General features: G+C 58.5%; 1 protein-coding gene across 1 annotated transcript in view; it reads right to left on the bottom strand.

The window, feature by feature from the left end:
- ABCC10 (ATP binding cassette subfamily C member 10) overlaps window positions 1–15,939 on the bottom strand; it is a gene marked incomplete at its 3' end in the record, with an annotated part of 112,257 nt that overhangs the window by 45,636 nt on the left and 50,682 nt on the right. Inside the window, 5 exon segments of the mRNA XM_056554715.1 lie at window positions 421–559; window positions 643–822; window positions 909–986; window positions 13,943–14,132; window positions 14,324–14,422. Coding sequence (XP_056410690.1) covers window positions 421–559; window positions 643–822; window positions 909–986; window positions 13,943–14,132; window positions 14,324–14,422 — 686 coding nt within the window.

Here is a 15,939-nt window from a genome sequence, read left to right as displayed (position 1 = left end):
CACACAACAGTACACAGTGCAGGTATAGGGGGCGCTCTTACCACACAACAGTACACAGTGCAGGTATAGGGGGCGCTCTTACCACACAACAGTACACAGTACATAGGGGGCGCTCTTACCACACAACAGTACACAGTACAGGTATAGGGGGCGCTCTTACCACACAACAGTACACAGTGCAGGTTTAGGGGGCGCTCTTACCACACAACAGTACACAGTGCAGGTATAGGGGGCGCTCTTACCACACAACAGTACACAGTGCAGGTATAGGGGGCGCTCTTACCACACAACAGTACACAGTGCAGGTATAGGGGGCGCTCTTACCACACAACAGTACACGGTGTAGGTATAGGGGGCGCTCTAACTACATGACACATTTCACCGTTCATTAAACTGTATGTACATCTTGTTATTACTCACAGGAGACCCCCAGCAGTAAACAGCAGCAGAGATGGCGCCAGCACTGGGGGGCTCATCGTCACCAGGGAGGAGTTTTGGGGTCCATCCGCTAAGCTTGTGATCCAGTAGGAAAGCCACCAGTCAGAAACATTCCTGGACGCTGCAAGAAACCATAACATATAAAGATGGGCACAGGCCCCGCTGCTGCTCGCAGGTGTCAGTCACGTGTAGACGGGCACTCACCCTGCATGAAGAGTAACGCCAGGAGCACCGAGGCCCCCAGGGCAGCGCCCACCGCTCTCCAGTATGCCAGGTACACCTGCAGGGACACAGCCCCCTCCTTCTTCTCCTCCTCCATCATCCCCGATTCTGGTGCGGCACCTGATCCCCGATTTTCTGCACCGCCAGGACCTCCACCAGGCTCTAGGATAGATAAAAGCCGATCGATATAAAGAGATAATGCACAGCTGTGACATCACCAGCCAAGACCAATACATGTGGGAACGCACCGGAGTCCGGGGTCTGCGGGGAAGAAGCTTCTAGTCTGGGAGATTTCTCCACCCGAGGTAAAACGTCTCCTGGTGCACCTAGGAGGGAGGGGAAGAATTAGAGAAGGCGCAGGACTCACCTGTACAGAGGACGCGGGACTCACCTTAACAGAGGACGCAGGACTCACCTATACAATGGACGCGGGACTCACCTGTACAGAGGACGTGGGACCCATCATGTACAGAGGAAACGGGTCCCACCATGTACAGAGGACGCGGGACCCACCATGCACAGAGGACGTGGGACTCACATGTAAAGAGGGCGCGGGACTCACATGTACAGAGGATGCCGGACCCACCATGTACAGAGGACGCGGGACTCATCTGTACAGAGGACATGGGACTCACCTGTACAGTGGGCGCGGGACTCACATGTACAGAGGACACGGGACTCACCTGTACAGAGGACACGGGACTCACCTGTACAGAGGACGCGGGACTCACCTGTACAGAGGACGCGGGACTCACCTGTACAGAGGACACCAGACCCACCTGTAAAGAAGACACGGGACTCACCATGTACAGAGGACACCGGACCCACCATGTACAGAGGACGCCGGACCCACCATGTACAGAGGACACCGGACCCACCCTGTACAGAGGACACGGGACTCACCTGTACAGAGGACGAGGGACTTACCTGTACAGAGGACGCGGGACTCACCTGTACAGAGGGCGCGGGACTCACCTGTACAGAGGGCGCGGGACTCACCTGTACAGACGGCGCGGGACTCACCTGTACAGAGGGCGCGGGACTCACATGTACAGAGGACGCCGGACCCACCATGTACAGAAGACGCGGGACTCACCTGTACAGAGGGCGCGGGACTCACCTGTACAGAGGACGCGGGACTCATATGTACAGAGGACGCGGGACTCATATGTACAGAGGACGCGGGACTCACCTGTACATAGGACGCGGGACTCACCTTAACAGAGGACGCAGGACTCACCTATACAGAGGACGCGGGACTCACCTGTACAGAGGACGTGGGACCCATCATGTACAGAGGAAACGGGTCCCACCATGCACAGAGGACGCGGGACTCACATGTAAAGAGGGCGCGGGACTCACATGTACAGAGGATGCCGGACCCACCATGTACAGAGGACGCGGGACTCACATGTACAGAGGATGCCGGACCCACCCTGTACAGAGGGCGCGGGACTCACATGTACAGAGGATGCCGGACCCACCATGTAAAGAGGGCGCGGGACTCACATGTACAGAGGATGCCGGACCCACCCTGTACAGAGGACATGGGACTCACCTGTACAGAGGGCGCGGGACTCACATGTACAGAGGACATGGGACTCACCTGTACAGAGGGCGCGGGACTCACATGTACAGAGGACACGGGACTCACATGTACAGAGGACACGGGACTCACCTGTACAGAGGACGCGGGACTAACCTGTACAGAGGACACCAGACCCACCTGTAAAGAAGACGCGGGACTCACCTGTACAGAGGACACCAGACCCACCTGTACAGAGGACATGGGACTCACCATGTACAGAGGACACCGGACCCACCATGTACAGAGGACACTGGACCCACCATGTACAGAGGACACCGGACCCACCATGTACAGAGGACGCCGGACCCACCATGTACAGAGGACACCGGACCCACCCTGTACAGAGGACACGGGACTCACCTGTACAGAGGACGAGGTACTTACCTGTACAGAGGACGCGGGACTCACCTGTACAGAGGGCGCGGGACTCACCTGTACAGAGGGCGTGGGACTCACCTGTACAGACGGCGCGGGACTCACCTGTACAGAGGGCGCGGGACTCACATGTACAGAGGACGCCGGACCCACCATGTACAGAGGACGCGGGACTCACCTGTACAGAGGACGCGGGACTCACCTGTACAGAGGGCCCGGGACTCACCTGTACAGAGGGCGCGGGACTCACCATGTACAGAGGACGCCGGACCCACCTGTACAGAGGACACCGGACCCACCATGTACAGAGGACACCGGACCCACCATGTACAGAGGACACCGGACCCACCATGTACAGAGGACACCGGACCCACCATGTGCAGAGGACATCGGAACTACCCTGTACAGAGGACATGGGACTCACCTGTACAGAGGGTGCGGGACTCACATGTACAGAGGACGCAGGACTCACCTGTACAGAGGACACCGGACCCACCTGTACAGAGGACGTGGGACTCACCTGTACAGAGGTCATGGGACTCACCTGTACAGAGGACGCGGGACTCACCATGTACAGAGGACACCGGACCCACCTGTACAGAGGACGCGGGACTCACCTGTACAGAGGACGCGGGACTCACATGTACAGAGGACGCGGGACTCACCTGTAGAGAGGACACCGGACCCACCTGTACAGAGGACGTGGGACTCACCTGTACAGAGGCCGCGGGACTCACCATGTACAGAGGACACCGGACCCACGACATACAGAGGACATCGGACCCACCATGTACAGAGGACGCTGGACCCACCATGTACAGAGGACACCGGACCCACCATGTACAGAGGACGCCGAACCCACCTGTACAGAGGACGCCGGACCCACCCTGTACAGAGCACATGGGACTCACCTGTACAGAGGACGCAGGACTCACCTGTACAGAGGACGCCGAACCCACCTGTACAGAGGACACCGGACCCACCCTGTACAGAGGACATGGGACTCACCTGTACAGAGGGGGCGGGACTCACCTGTACACAGGGCGTGGGACTGACATGTACAGAGGACGCGGGACTCACATGTACAGAGGGCGCGAGACTCACCTGTACAGAGGGCGTGGGACTCACCTGTACAGAGGACACCGGACCCACCTGTACAGAGGACGCGGGACTCACCTGTACAGAGGACACGGGACTCACCTGTACAGAGGGCCCGGGACTCACCTGTACAGAGGGCGCGGGACTCACCATGTACAGAGGACACCGGACCCACCTGTACAGAGGGCGCGGGACTCACATGTACAGAGGGTCGCGGGACTCACATGTACAGAGGATGCCGGACCCACCATGTACAGAGGACGCGGGACTCACCTGTACAAAGGGCGCGGGACTCACCTGTACAGAGGACGCGTGACTCACATGTACAGAGGGCGCGGGACTCACCTGTACAGAGGATGCGGGACTCACCTGTACAGAGGACGTGTGACTCACCTGTACAGAGGGCGCGGGACTCACCATGTACAGAGGACACCGGACCCACCTGTACAGAGGACGCCGGACCCACCATGTACAGAGGACACCGGACCCACCATGTACAGAGGACACCGGACCCACCATGTACAGAGGACACCGGACCCACCATGTACAGAGGACACCGGACCCACCATGTACAGAGGACACCGGACCCACCATGTACAGAGGACACCGGACCCACCATGTACAGAGGACACCGAACCCACCCTGTACAGAGGACATGGGACTCACCTGTACAGAGGACGCGGGACTCACCTGTACAGAGGACGCCGAACCAACCTGTACAGAGGACACCGGACCCACCCTGTACAGAGGACATGGGACTCACCTGTACAGAGGGGGCGGGACTCACCTGTACACAGGGCGTGGGACTGACATGTACAGAGGAAGCGGGACTCACATGTACAGAGGGCGCGAGACTCACCTGTACAGAGGGCGTGGGACTCACCTGTACAGAGGACGTGGGACTCACCTGTACAGAGGGCACAGGACTCACCTGTACAGAGGGCACAGAACTCACCTGTACAGAGGGCACGGGACTCACCTGTACAGAGGGCACGGGACTCACCATGTACAGAGGACACCGGACCCACCTGTACAGAGGACACCGGACCCACCATGTACAGAGGACACCGGACCCACCCTGTACAGAGGACATGGAACTCACCTGTACAGAGGGCGCGGGACTCGTCTGTACACAGGGCGTGGGACTGACATGTACAGAGGAAGCGGGACTCACCTGTACAGAGGGCGTGGGACTCACCTGTACAGAGGACGTGGGACTCACCTGTACAGAGGGCACAGGACTCACCTGTACAGAGGGCACGGGACTCACCATGTACAGAGGACACCGGACCCACCTGTACAGAGGACACCGGACCCACCTGTACAGAGGACACCGGACCCACCATGTACAGAGGACACCGGACCCACCATGTACAGAGGACACCTGACCCACCATGTACAGAGGACACCGGAACTACCCTGTACAGAGGACATGGGACTCGCCTGTACAGAGGGCGCGGGACTCACATGTACAGAGGACACTGGACCCACCATGTACAGAGGACACCGGAACCACCCTGTACAGAGGACATGGAACTCACCTGTACAGAGGGCGCGGGACTCACATGTACAGAGGACGCGGGACTCACCTGTACAGAGGACGCGGGACTCACCTGTACAGAGGACACCGGACCCACCTGTATAGAGGACGTGGAACTCACCTGTACAGAGGTCATGGGATTCACCTGTACAGAGGGCGCGGGACTCACCATGTACAGAGGACACCGAACCCACCTGTACAGAGGACACGGGACTCACATGAACAGAGGACGCGGGACTCACCTGTACAGAGGGTGCGGGACTCACCTGTACAGAGGGTGCGGGACTCACATGTACAGAGGGTGCGGGACTCACATGCACAGAGGGCGCGGGACTCACCATGTACAGAGGGCGCGGGACTCACCATGTACAGAGGGCACGGGACTCACCATGTACAGAGGGCGCGGGACTCACCTGTACAGAGGGCGCGGGACTCACCTGTACAGAGGGCGCGGGACTCACATGTACAGAGGATGCCAGACCCACCATGTACAGAGGACGCAGGACTCACCTGTACAGAGGACGCAGGACTCACCTGTACAGAGGACACCAGACCCACCTGTACAGAGGACGCCGAACCCACCTGTACAGAGGACACCGGACCCACCCTGTACAGAGGACATGGGACTCACCTGTACAGAGGGGGCGGGACTCGCCTGTACACAGGGCGTGGGACTGACATGTACAGAGGAAGCGGGACTCACATGTACAGAGGGCGCGAGACTCACCTGTACAGAGGGCGTGGGACTCACCTGTACAGAGGACGTGGGACTCACCTGTACAGAGGGCACAGGACTCACCTGTACAGAGGGCACGGGACTCACCATGTACAGAGGACACCGGACCCACCTGTACAGAGGACACCGGACCCACCATGTACAGAGGACACCGGACCCACCATGTACAGAGGACACCGGACCCACCATGTGCAGAGGACACCGGAACTACCCTGTACAGAGGACATGGGACTCGCCTGTACAGAGGGCGCGGGACTCACATGTACAGAGGACACTGGACCCACCATGTACAGAGGACACCGGAACCACCCTGTACAGAGGACATGGAACTCACCTGTACAGAGGGCGCGGGACTCACATGTACAGAGGACGCGGGACTCACCTGTACAGAGGACGCGGGACTCACCTGTACAGAGGACACCGGACCCACCTGTATAGAGGACGTGGGACTCACCTGTACAGAGGTCATGGGTCTCACCTGTACAGAGGACACCAGACCCACCTGTACAGAGGACGCGTTACTCACATGTACAGAGGGCGCGGGACTCACATGTACAGATGACACCGGACCCACCTGTACAGAGGACATGGGACTCACCTGTACAGAGGGCGCGGGACTCACCATGTACAGAGGACGCAGGACCCACCATGTACAGAGGGCGCGGGACTCACCATGTACAGAGGACACCGGACCCACCCTGTACAGAGGACACCAGACTCACCTGTACAGAGGACACCAGACTCACCTGTACAGAGGACACCAGACTCACCTGTACAGAGGACACCGGACTCACCATGTACAGAGGACACCGGACCCACCTGTACAGAGGACACCGGACCCATGTAGCGTTGTGCTGAGGGCACAACACCTTGATGAGCTTGTAGACTCGCTGGGGTTTGTAGTTGAAAATACGGGCGGCAGCCTGGGCGTCCTTCACCGTGACCTCCAGGTCGTGGTGTAGCTTTAGTATGAGGAGAACCGAAAAGATAGGACTTGCTTAGCCCTTGGCGCCTATTCCCCAAGTAACGATTCCAGCTGGAATCGTTACTTGGGGAATAGGCGCCAAGGGCTAAGCAAGTCCTATCTTTTCGGTTCTCCTCTCACATGTACAGAGGGCGCGGGACTCACCTGTACAGAGGACAATGGACCCACCTGTACAGAGGACGCGGGACTCACCTGTACAGAGGACATGGGACTCACCTGTACAGAGGGCGCGGGACTCACCATGTACAGAGGACACCGGACCCACCTGTACAGAGGACACCGGACCCACCTGTACAGAGGACACCGGACCCACCATGTACAGAGGACGCCGGACCCACCATGTACAGAGGACGCCGGACCCACCATGTACAGAGGACGCCGGACCCACCATGTACAGAGGACCCGGGCCCACCCTGTACAGAGGACGCGGGACTCACCTGTACAGAGGACGCGGGACTCACCTGTACAGAGGACGCGGGACTCACCTGTACAGAGGGCGCGGGACTCACCTGTACAGAGCGCGCGGGACTCACATGTACAGAGGATGCCGGACCCACCATGTACAGAGGGCACGGGACTCACCTGTACAGAGGACACCGGACCCACCTGTACAGAGGACGCCAGACCCACCATGTACAGAGGACACCGGACCCACCTGTACAGAGGACACCGGACCCACCTGTACAGAGGACACCGGACCCACCTGTACAGAGGACACCGGACCCACCTGTACAGAGGACGCGGGACTCACCTGTACAGAGGACACCAGACCCACCTGTACAGAGGACGCCAGACCCACCTGTACAGAGGACGCCAGACCCACCTGTACAGAGGACGCCAGACCCACCTGTACAGAGGACGCCAGACCCACCTGTACAGAGAACACCAGACACACCTGTACAGAGGACGCCAGACCCACCTGTACAGAGGACACCAGACCCACCTGTACAGAGGACACCGGACCCACCTGTACAGAGGACACCAGATTCACCTGTACAGAGAGCGCCAGACCCACCTGTATAGAGGACTCCAGACCCACCTGTACAGAGGACGCCAGACCCACCTGTACAGAGGACGCCAGACCCACCTGTACAGAGGACGCCAGACCCACCTGTACAGAGGACACCAGACCCACCTGTACAGAGGACACCAGACCCACCTGTACAGAGGATGCCAGACCCACCTGTACAGAGGACACCAGACCCACCTGTACAGAGGACACCGGACCCACCTGTACAGAGAACACCGGACCCACCTATACAGAGGACGCCAGACCCACCTGTACAGAGGACACCAGACCCACCTATAGAGAGGACACCGGACCCACCTGTACAGAGGACGCGGGACTCACCTGTACAGAGGACACCGGACCCACCTGTACAGAGGACGCCAGACCCACCTGTACAGAGGACACCGGACCCACCTGTACAGAGGACACCGGACCCACCTGTACAGAGGACACCGGACCCACCTGTACAGAGGACATGGGACTCACCTGTACAGAGGGCGCGGGACTCACCATGTACAGAGGACGCAGGACCCACCATGTACAGAGGGCGCGGGACTCACCATGTACAGAGGACACCGGACCCACCCTGTACAGAGGACGCGTGACTCACATGTACAGAGGGCGCGGGACTCACATGTGCAGAGGATGCCGGACCCACCATGTACAGAGGACGCGGGATCCACCATGTACAGAGGACGCAAGACTCACTTGTACAGAGGGCGCGGGACTCACATGTACAGAGGGCGCGGGACTCACATGTACAGAGGGCGCAGGACTCAACTGTACAGAGGGCGCGGAACCCACCATGTACAGAAAACACCGGACCCACCTGTACAGAGGACACCGGACCCACCATGTACAGAGGGCGCAAGACTCACCTGTACAGAGGACACCAGACCCACCTGTAGAGAGGACACCGGACCCACCTGTACAGAGGATGCAGGACCCACCTGTACAGAGGACACCGGACTCACCTGTACAGAGGACACCAGACCCACCTGTACAGTGGACATGGGACCCACCTGTACAGAGGACGCGGGACTCACCTGTACAGTGGACATGGGACCCACCTGTACAGAGGACACCAGACCCACCTGTACAGAGGACACCGGACCCACCTGTACAGAGGACACCGGACCCACCTGTACAGAGGACGCGGGACTCACCTGTACAGAGGACACTAGACCCACCTGTACAGAGGACACCAGACCCACCTGTACAGAGGACGCCAGACCCACCTGTACAGAGGACGCCAGACCCACTTGTACAGAGGACGCCAGACCCACCTGTACAGAGGACGCCAGACCCACCTGTACAGAGGACGCCAGACCCACCTGTACAGAGGACGCCAGAAGCACCTGTACAGAGGACGCCAGACCCACCTGTACAGAGGACACCAGACCCACCTGTACAGAGGACGCCAGACCCACCTGTACAGAGGACGCCAGACCCACCTGTACAGAGGACACCGTACCCACCTGTACAGAGGACACCGGACCCACCTGTACAGAGGACACCGTACCCACCTGTACAGAGGACACCGGACTCACCTGTACAGAGGACGCCAGACCCACCTGTACAGAGGACACCGGACCCACCTGTACAGAGGACACCGGACCCACCTGTACAGAGGACACCGGACCCACCTGTACAGAGGACGCCAGACCCACCTATAGAGAGGACACTGGACCCACCTGTACAGAGGACGCGGGACTCACCTGTACAGAGGACACCGGACCCACCTGTACAGAGGACGCCAGACCCACCTGTACAGAGGACACCGGACCCACTTGTACAGAGGACACCGGACCCACCTGTACAGAGGACATGGGACTCACCTGTACAGAGGGCGCGGGACTCACCATGTACAGAGGACGCAGGACCCACCATGTACAGAGGGCGCGGGACTCACCATGTACAGAGGACACCGGACCCACCCTGTACAGAGGACGCGTGACTCACATGTACAGAGGGCGCGGGACTCACATGTGCAGAGGATGCCGGACCCACCATGTACAGAGGACGCGGGATCCACCATGTACAGAGGACGCAAGACTCACTTGTACAGAGGGCGCGGGACTCACATGTACAGAGGGCGCGGGACTCACATGTACAGAGGGCGCAGGACTCACCTGTACAGAGGGCGCGGAACCCACCATGTACAGAAAACACCGGACCCACCTGTACAGAGGACACCGGACCCACCATGTACAGAGGGCGCAAGACTCACCTGTACAGAGGACACCAGACCCACCTGTAGAGAGGACACCGGACCCACCTGTACAGAGGATGCAGGACCCACCTGTACAGAGGACACCGGACTCACCTGTACAGAGGACACCAGACCCACCTGTACAGTGGACATGGGATCCACCTGTACAGAGGACACGGGACTCACCTGTACAGTGGACATGGGACCCACCTGTACAGAGGACACCAGACCCACCTGTACAGAGGACACCGGACCCACCTGTACAGAGGACACCGGACCCACCTGTACAGAGGACGCGGGACTCACCTGTACAGAGGACACTAGACCCACCTGTACAGAGGACACCAGACCCACCTGTACAGAGGACGCCAGACCCACCTGTACAGAGGACGCCAGACCCACTTGTACAGAGGACGCCAGACCCACCTGTACAGAGGACGCCAGACCCACCTGTACAGAGGACGCCAGACCCACCTGTACAGAGGACGCCAGAAGCACCTGTACAGAGGACGCCAGACCCACCTGTACAGAGGACACCAGACCCACCTGTACAGAGGACGCCAGACCCACCTGTACAGAGGACGCCAGACCCACCTGTACAGAGGACACCGTACCCACCTGTACAGAGGACACCGGACCCACCTGTACAGAGGACACCGTACCCACCTGTACAGAGGACACCGGACTCACCTGTACAGAGGACGCCAGACCCACCTGTACAGAGGACACCGGACCCACCTGTACAGAGGACACCGGACCCACCTGTACAGAGGACACCGGACCCACCTGTACAGAGGACACCGGACCCACCTGTACAGAGGACACCGGACCCACCTGTACAGAGGACACCGGACCCACCTGTACAGAGGACATGGGACTCACCTGTACAGAGGGCGCGGGACTCACCATGTACAGAGGACACCGGACCCACCAAGTACAGAGGACAAGGGATTCACCTGTACAGAGGACACCGGACCCACCTGTACAGAGGACGCGGGACTCATCTGTACATAGGACGCGGGACTCACCTGTACAGAGGACCTGGGACTCACCTGTACAGAGGACGCGGGACTCACCTGTACAGAGGACACCGGACCCACCATGTACAGAGGACACGGGACTCACCTATACAGAGGACACCAGACCCACCTGTACAGAGGACGCGGGACTCACCTGTACAGAGGACGCGGGACTCACCTGTACAGAGGACCTGGGACTCACCTGTACAGAGGACGCGGGACTCACCTGTACAGAGGACGCAGGACTCACCTGTACAGAGAACACCAGACCCACCTGTACAGAGGACGCGGGACTCACCTGTACAGAGGACGCGGGACTCACCTGTACAGAGGACCTGGGACTCACCTGTACAGAGGACGCGGGACTCACCTGTACAGAGGACATGGGACTCACCTGTACAGAGGACACCGGACCCACCTGTACAGAGAACATGGGACTCACCTGTACAGAGGACACCGGACCCAACTGTACAGAGGACACCGGACCCACCATGTACAGAGGACGCCGGACCCACCATGTACAGAGGACGCCGGACCCACCATGTACAGAGGACACCGGACCCACCATGTACAGAGGACACCGGACCCACCATGTACAGAGGACACCGGACCCACCTGTACAGAGGACACCTGACCCACCCTGTACAGAGGACATGGGATTCACCTGTACAGAGGACACCGGACCTACCCTGTACAGAGGACGCGGGACTCACCTGTACAGAGGACACCAGACCCACCTGTACAGAGGACGCGAGACTCACCTGTACAGAGGATGCGGGACAAACCTGAACAGAGGACGCGGGACCCACCATGTACAGAGGACGCGGGACCCACCATGTACAGAGGACACGGGACCCACCATGTACAGAGGACACGGGACCCACCATGTACAGAGGACACGGGTCCCACCATGTACAGAGGACACCGGACCCACCTGTACAGAGGCCACCGGACCCACCTGTACAGAGGCCACCGGACCCACCTGTACAGAGGACACCAGACCCACCTGTACAGAGGACGCGGTGCTCACCTGTACAGAGGACATGGGACTCATCTGTACAGAGGACGCGGGACTCACCTGTACAGAGGACATGGGACTCACCTGTACAGAGGACACCGGACCCACCTGTACAGAGGACATGGGACTCACCTGTACAGAGGACACCGGACCCACCATGTACAGAGGACGCTGGACCCACCATGTACAGAGGACGCCGGACCCACCTGTACAGAGGACACCGGACCCACCCTGTACAGAGGACATGGGACTCACCTGTACAGAGGACACCGGACCCACCTGTACAGAGAACATGGGACTCACCTGTACAGAGGACACCGGACCCAACTGTACAGAGGACACCGGACCCACCATGTACAGAGGACACCGGACCCACCATGTACAGAGGACACCGGACCCACCATGTACAGAGGACGCCGGACCCACCTGTACAGAGGACACCTGACCCACCCTGTACAGAGGACATGGGACTCACCTGTACAGAGGACACCGGACCCACCTGTACAGAGGACATGGGACTCACCTGTACAGAGGATGCCAGACCCACCATGTACAGGGGATGCGGAACCCACCATGTACAGAGGACACCGGACCTACCCTGTACAGAGGACACCGGACCCACCTGTACAGAGGACGCGGGACTCACCTGTACAGTGGACATGGGACCCACCTGTACAGAGGACACCGGACCCACCTGTACAGAGGACATGGGACTCACCTGTACAGTGGACATGGGACCCACCTGTACAGAGGACACCGGACTCACCTGTACAGAGGACATGGGACTCACCTGTACAGAGGACGCGGGACTCACCTGTACAGAGGGCGCGGGACCCACCTGTACAGAGGATGCGGGACTCACATGTACAGAGGACACCAGACCCACCTGTACAGAGGACGCGGGACTCACCTGTACAGAGGACACCGTACCCACCTGTACAGAGGACACTGGACCCACCTGTACAGAGGACACCGGACCCACCTGTACAGAGGACACCTGACCCACCTGTACAGAGGACACCGGACCCACCTTAAAAGAGGACGCGGGACTCACCTGTACAGAGGACACCAGACCCACCTGTACAGAGGACATGGGACTCACCTGTACAGAGGACGCGGGACTCACCTATACAGAGGACACCAGACCCACCTGTACAGAGGACATGGGACTCACCTGTACAGAGGACGCAGGACTCACCTGTACAGAGGACACCGGACCCACCTGTACAGAGGACACCGGACCCACCTGTACAGAGGACATGGGACCCACCTGTACAGAGGACATGGGACTCACCTGTACAGAGGACACCAGACCCACCTGTACAGAGGACATGGGACTCACCTGTACAGAGGACACGGGACTCACCTATACAGAGGACACCAGACCCACCTGTACAGAGGACATGGGACTCACCTGTACAGAGGACGCGGGACTCACCTGTACAGAGGACACCGGACCCACCTGTACAGAGGACACCGGACCCACCTGTACAGAGGACATGGGACCCACCTGTACAGAGGACATGGGACTCACCTGTAAAGAGGACACCAGACCCACCTGTACAGAGGACATGGGACCCACCTGTACAGAGGACGCGGGACTCACCTGTACAGAGGACACCGGACCCACCTATACAGAGGACGCGGGACTCACCTGTACAGAGGACATGGGACTCACCTGTACAGAGGAAGTGGGACTCACCTGTACAGAGGATCTTGCCCTCCTCCATCAGTACGATGACGTCCGCCTTTTCCAGCAATTCGGTTCTGTGCGTGCAGAGGATTCTTGTCTTGTGTCTCAGAATTCCCAGAATGCATCTGTCCATGAGGTGAGCGGCCACATCTGTATCTACTGCGGCCAGGGGGTCATCCAGGAGGTAAATGTCCTTCTCCTGAGGAAGGTAAAGACCGGTTATCTAACCCTCCTGGTGCACACTCAAATTCCCTCCCCCCTTCACTTATAGAGGAGACGTTTCCTCCATGCTGCTGCGCTGTGGTGGAGCCTGGTCCTCTGAGATGTCATAGGTCCTGGTCTGGAGGGGACAGAGAATCCTAAGAACCATCACTACCACCGCCATCTCACCTGATACACAGCCCGGGCCAGGCTTATGCGAGCCTTCTGCCCCCCGCTCAGCGTCACGCCGTTCTCCCCAACCTCCGTCTGATCTCCGGCCGGTAGGATCTGAAATGGAGGAAACAATGGCAGTAAGGACTGTGGCACGTCTGCCGGTCATGGACATCTCTGACTGACACGTGAGCAGCGGAAGAACCTCGCCCAGAACAGGGACATTGATAAGAATAAGGATTTTCATCCTATGACAACACTGAATGGATTGAGATACAAGACCCAGAACTACGGGGTCCCTTGATCCCCATCAAATGGGACACAGACCATATTCTTCTCTCAGTCTCTTCTCAAGAGTAATGTCTAGAAGAACCCGGGGGAAGAGCCTTGGGGGGGAACCAGGGAGGAAGAACCAGACAGAAGAGCCTGGGGGGGGGACCAGGGAGGACATGGGGGGGGGGGGGGGGAACCGGGGAGGAAGAACCAGGCAGAAGAGCCTGGGGGGGGGGGGGGGACCAGGGAGGACAAGGGGGGGGGGGGGGAACCGGGGAGGAAGAGCCAGGCAGAAGAGCCTGGGGGGGGGGGGGGGCAGGGAGGAAAAGGGGGGGGGGGGGAGAACCGGGGAGGAAGAACCAGGCAGAACCGGGGAGGACAAGGGGGGGGGGGGGGGGGAGAACCAGGGGAAGACAAGGGGGGAGAGCCAGGGAGGAAGAACCAGGGGGAAGAGCCTGCATAAATTCTCTCTGACTTCAAACACTTACCCGAGTTCCACCAATGGTTCTCCACTTATCAAAATTAAGTAAAAAAAATTGGAAAGAGAAATAATACACAAAAAAAAAATGGGCAAATTAAAGGGGTGCCCCAGTGGAAAACCTTTTTTTTATGAACTGTTGCCAGAAAGTTAAACAAATTTGTGAATTATTTCTATTAAAAAATCTTAATCCTTCCAATACTTATTAGCTGCTGAATACTACTTTCCCATTGGCAGTCACTCACCAAAGAAATATTTCCCATCAAAACATTTCTCAATTGCCGCTCTCAGTATGTTATATACCTTCTAGAATGTTCACGTGGTTTACAATATGTCGGACGCACCATCAGATGTTTCAGAGAAAGGTTAAAGGGGTACTCCGCTGCTCAGCGTTTGGAACAAACTGTTCCGAATGCTGGAGCTGGTGATGTCATAGCCCCGCCCCCTCTTTGACATCACACCCCGCCCCCTAAATGAAAGTCTATGGGAGGGGGCGTGCCGACTGTCACGCCCCCTCCCATAGACTTGCATTGAGGCGGAGCGTGATGTCAAAGAGAGGGCGGGGCTATGACGTCACCAGCTCCCAGCAGCGGCTCCAGCATTCGGAAAAGTTTGTTCCAAACGCTGAGCAGCGGAGTACCCCTTTAAACAAACACCGGAGCAATAGCCACCAAGGTTCTCTATTACACGGCGTCTCATACACTCACACACCGGTGACTTTAACCACATCACTGCCATCTCCATTAAACAAATCCCTAAAGATGCCCCCCGACGCTTCAAGAACATTTTTGGATCCATAAACTTCAAACACTTCTTCCTCGGGGTTCAACGCAACTTTTGACACATCATATCTTCTATACGAAATTATGTTCACTAGGCCTCC

This window comes from Hyla sarda, unplaced genomic scaffold (genome assembly GCF_029499605.1).
Source record: "Hyla sarda isolate aHylSar1 unplaced genomic scaffold, aHylSar1.hap1 scaffold_874, whole genome shotgun sequence".
Classification (NCBI taxonomy): domain Eukaryota; kingdom Metazoa; phylum Chordata; class Amphibia; order Anura; family Hylidae; genus Hyla; species Hyla sarda.
Note: the sequence above shows the minus strand (reverse complement) of the source record. Positions and strands in the feature narration are given on the sequence as shown.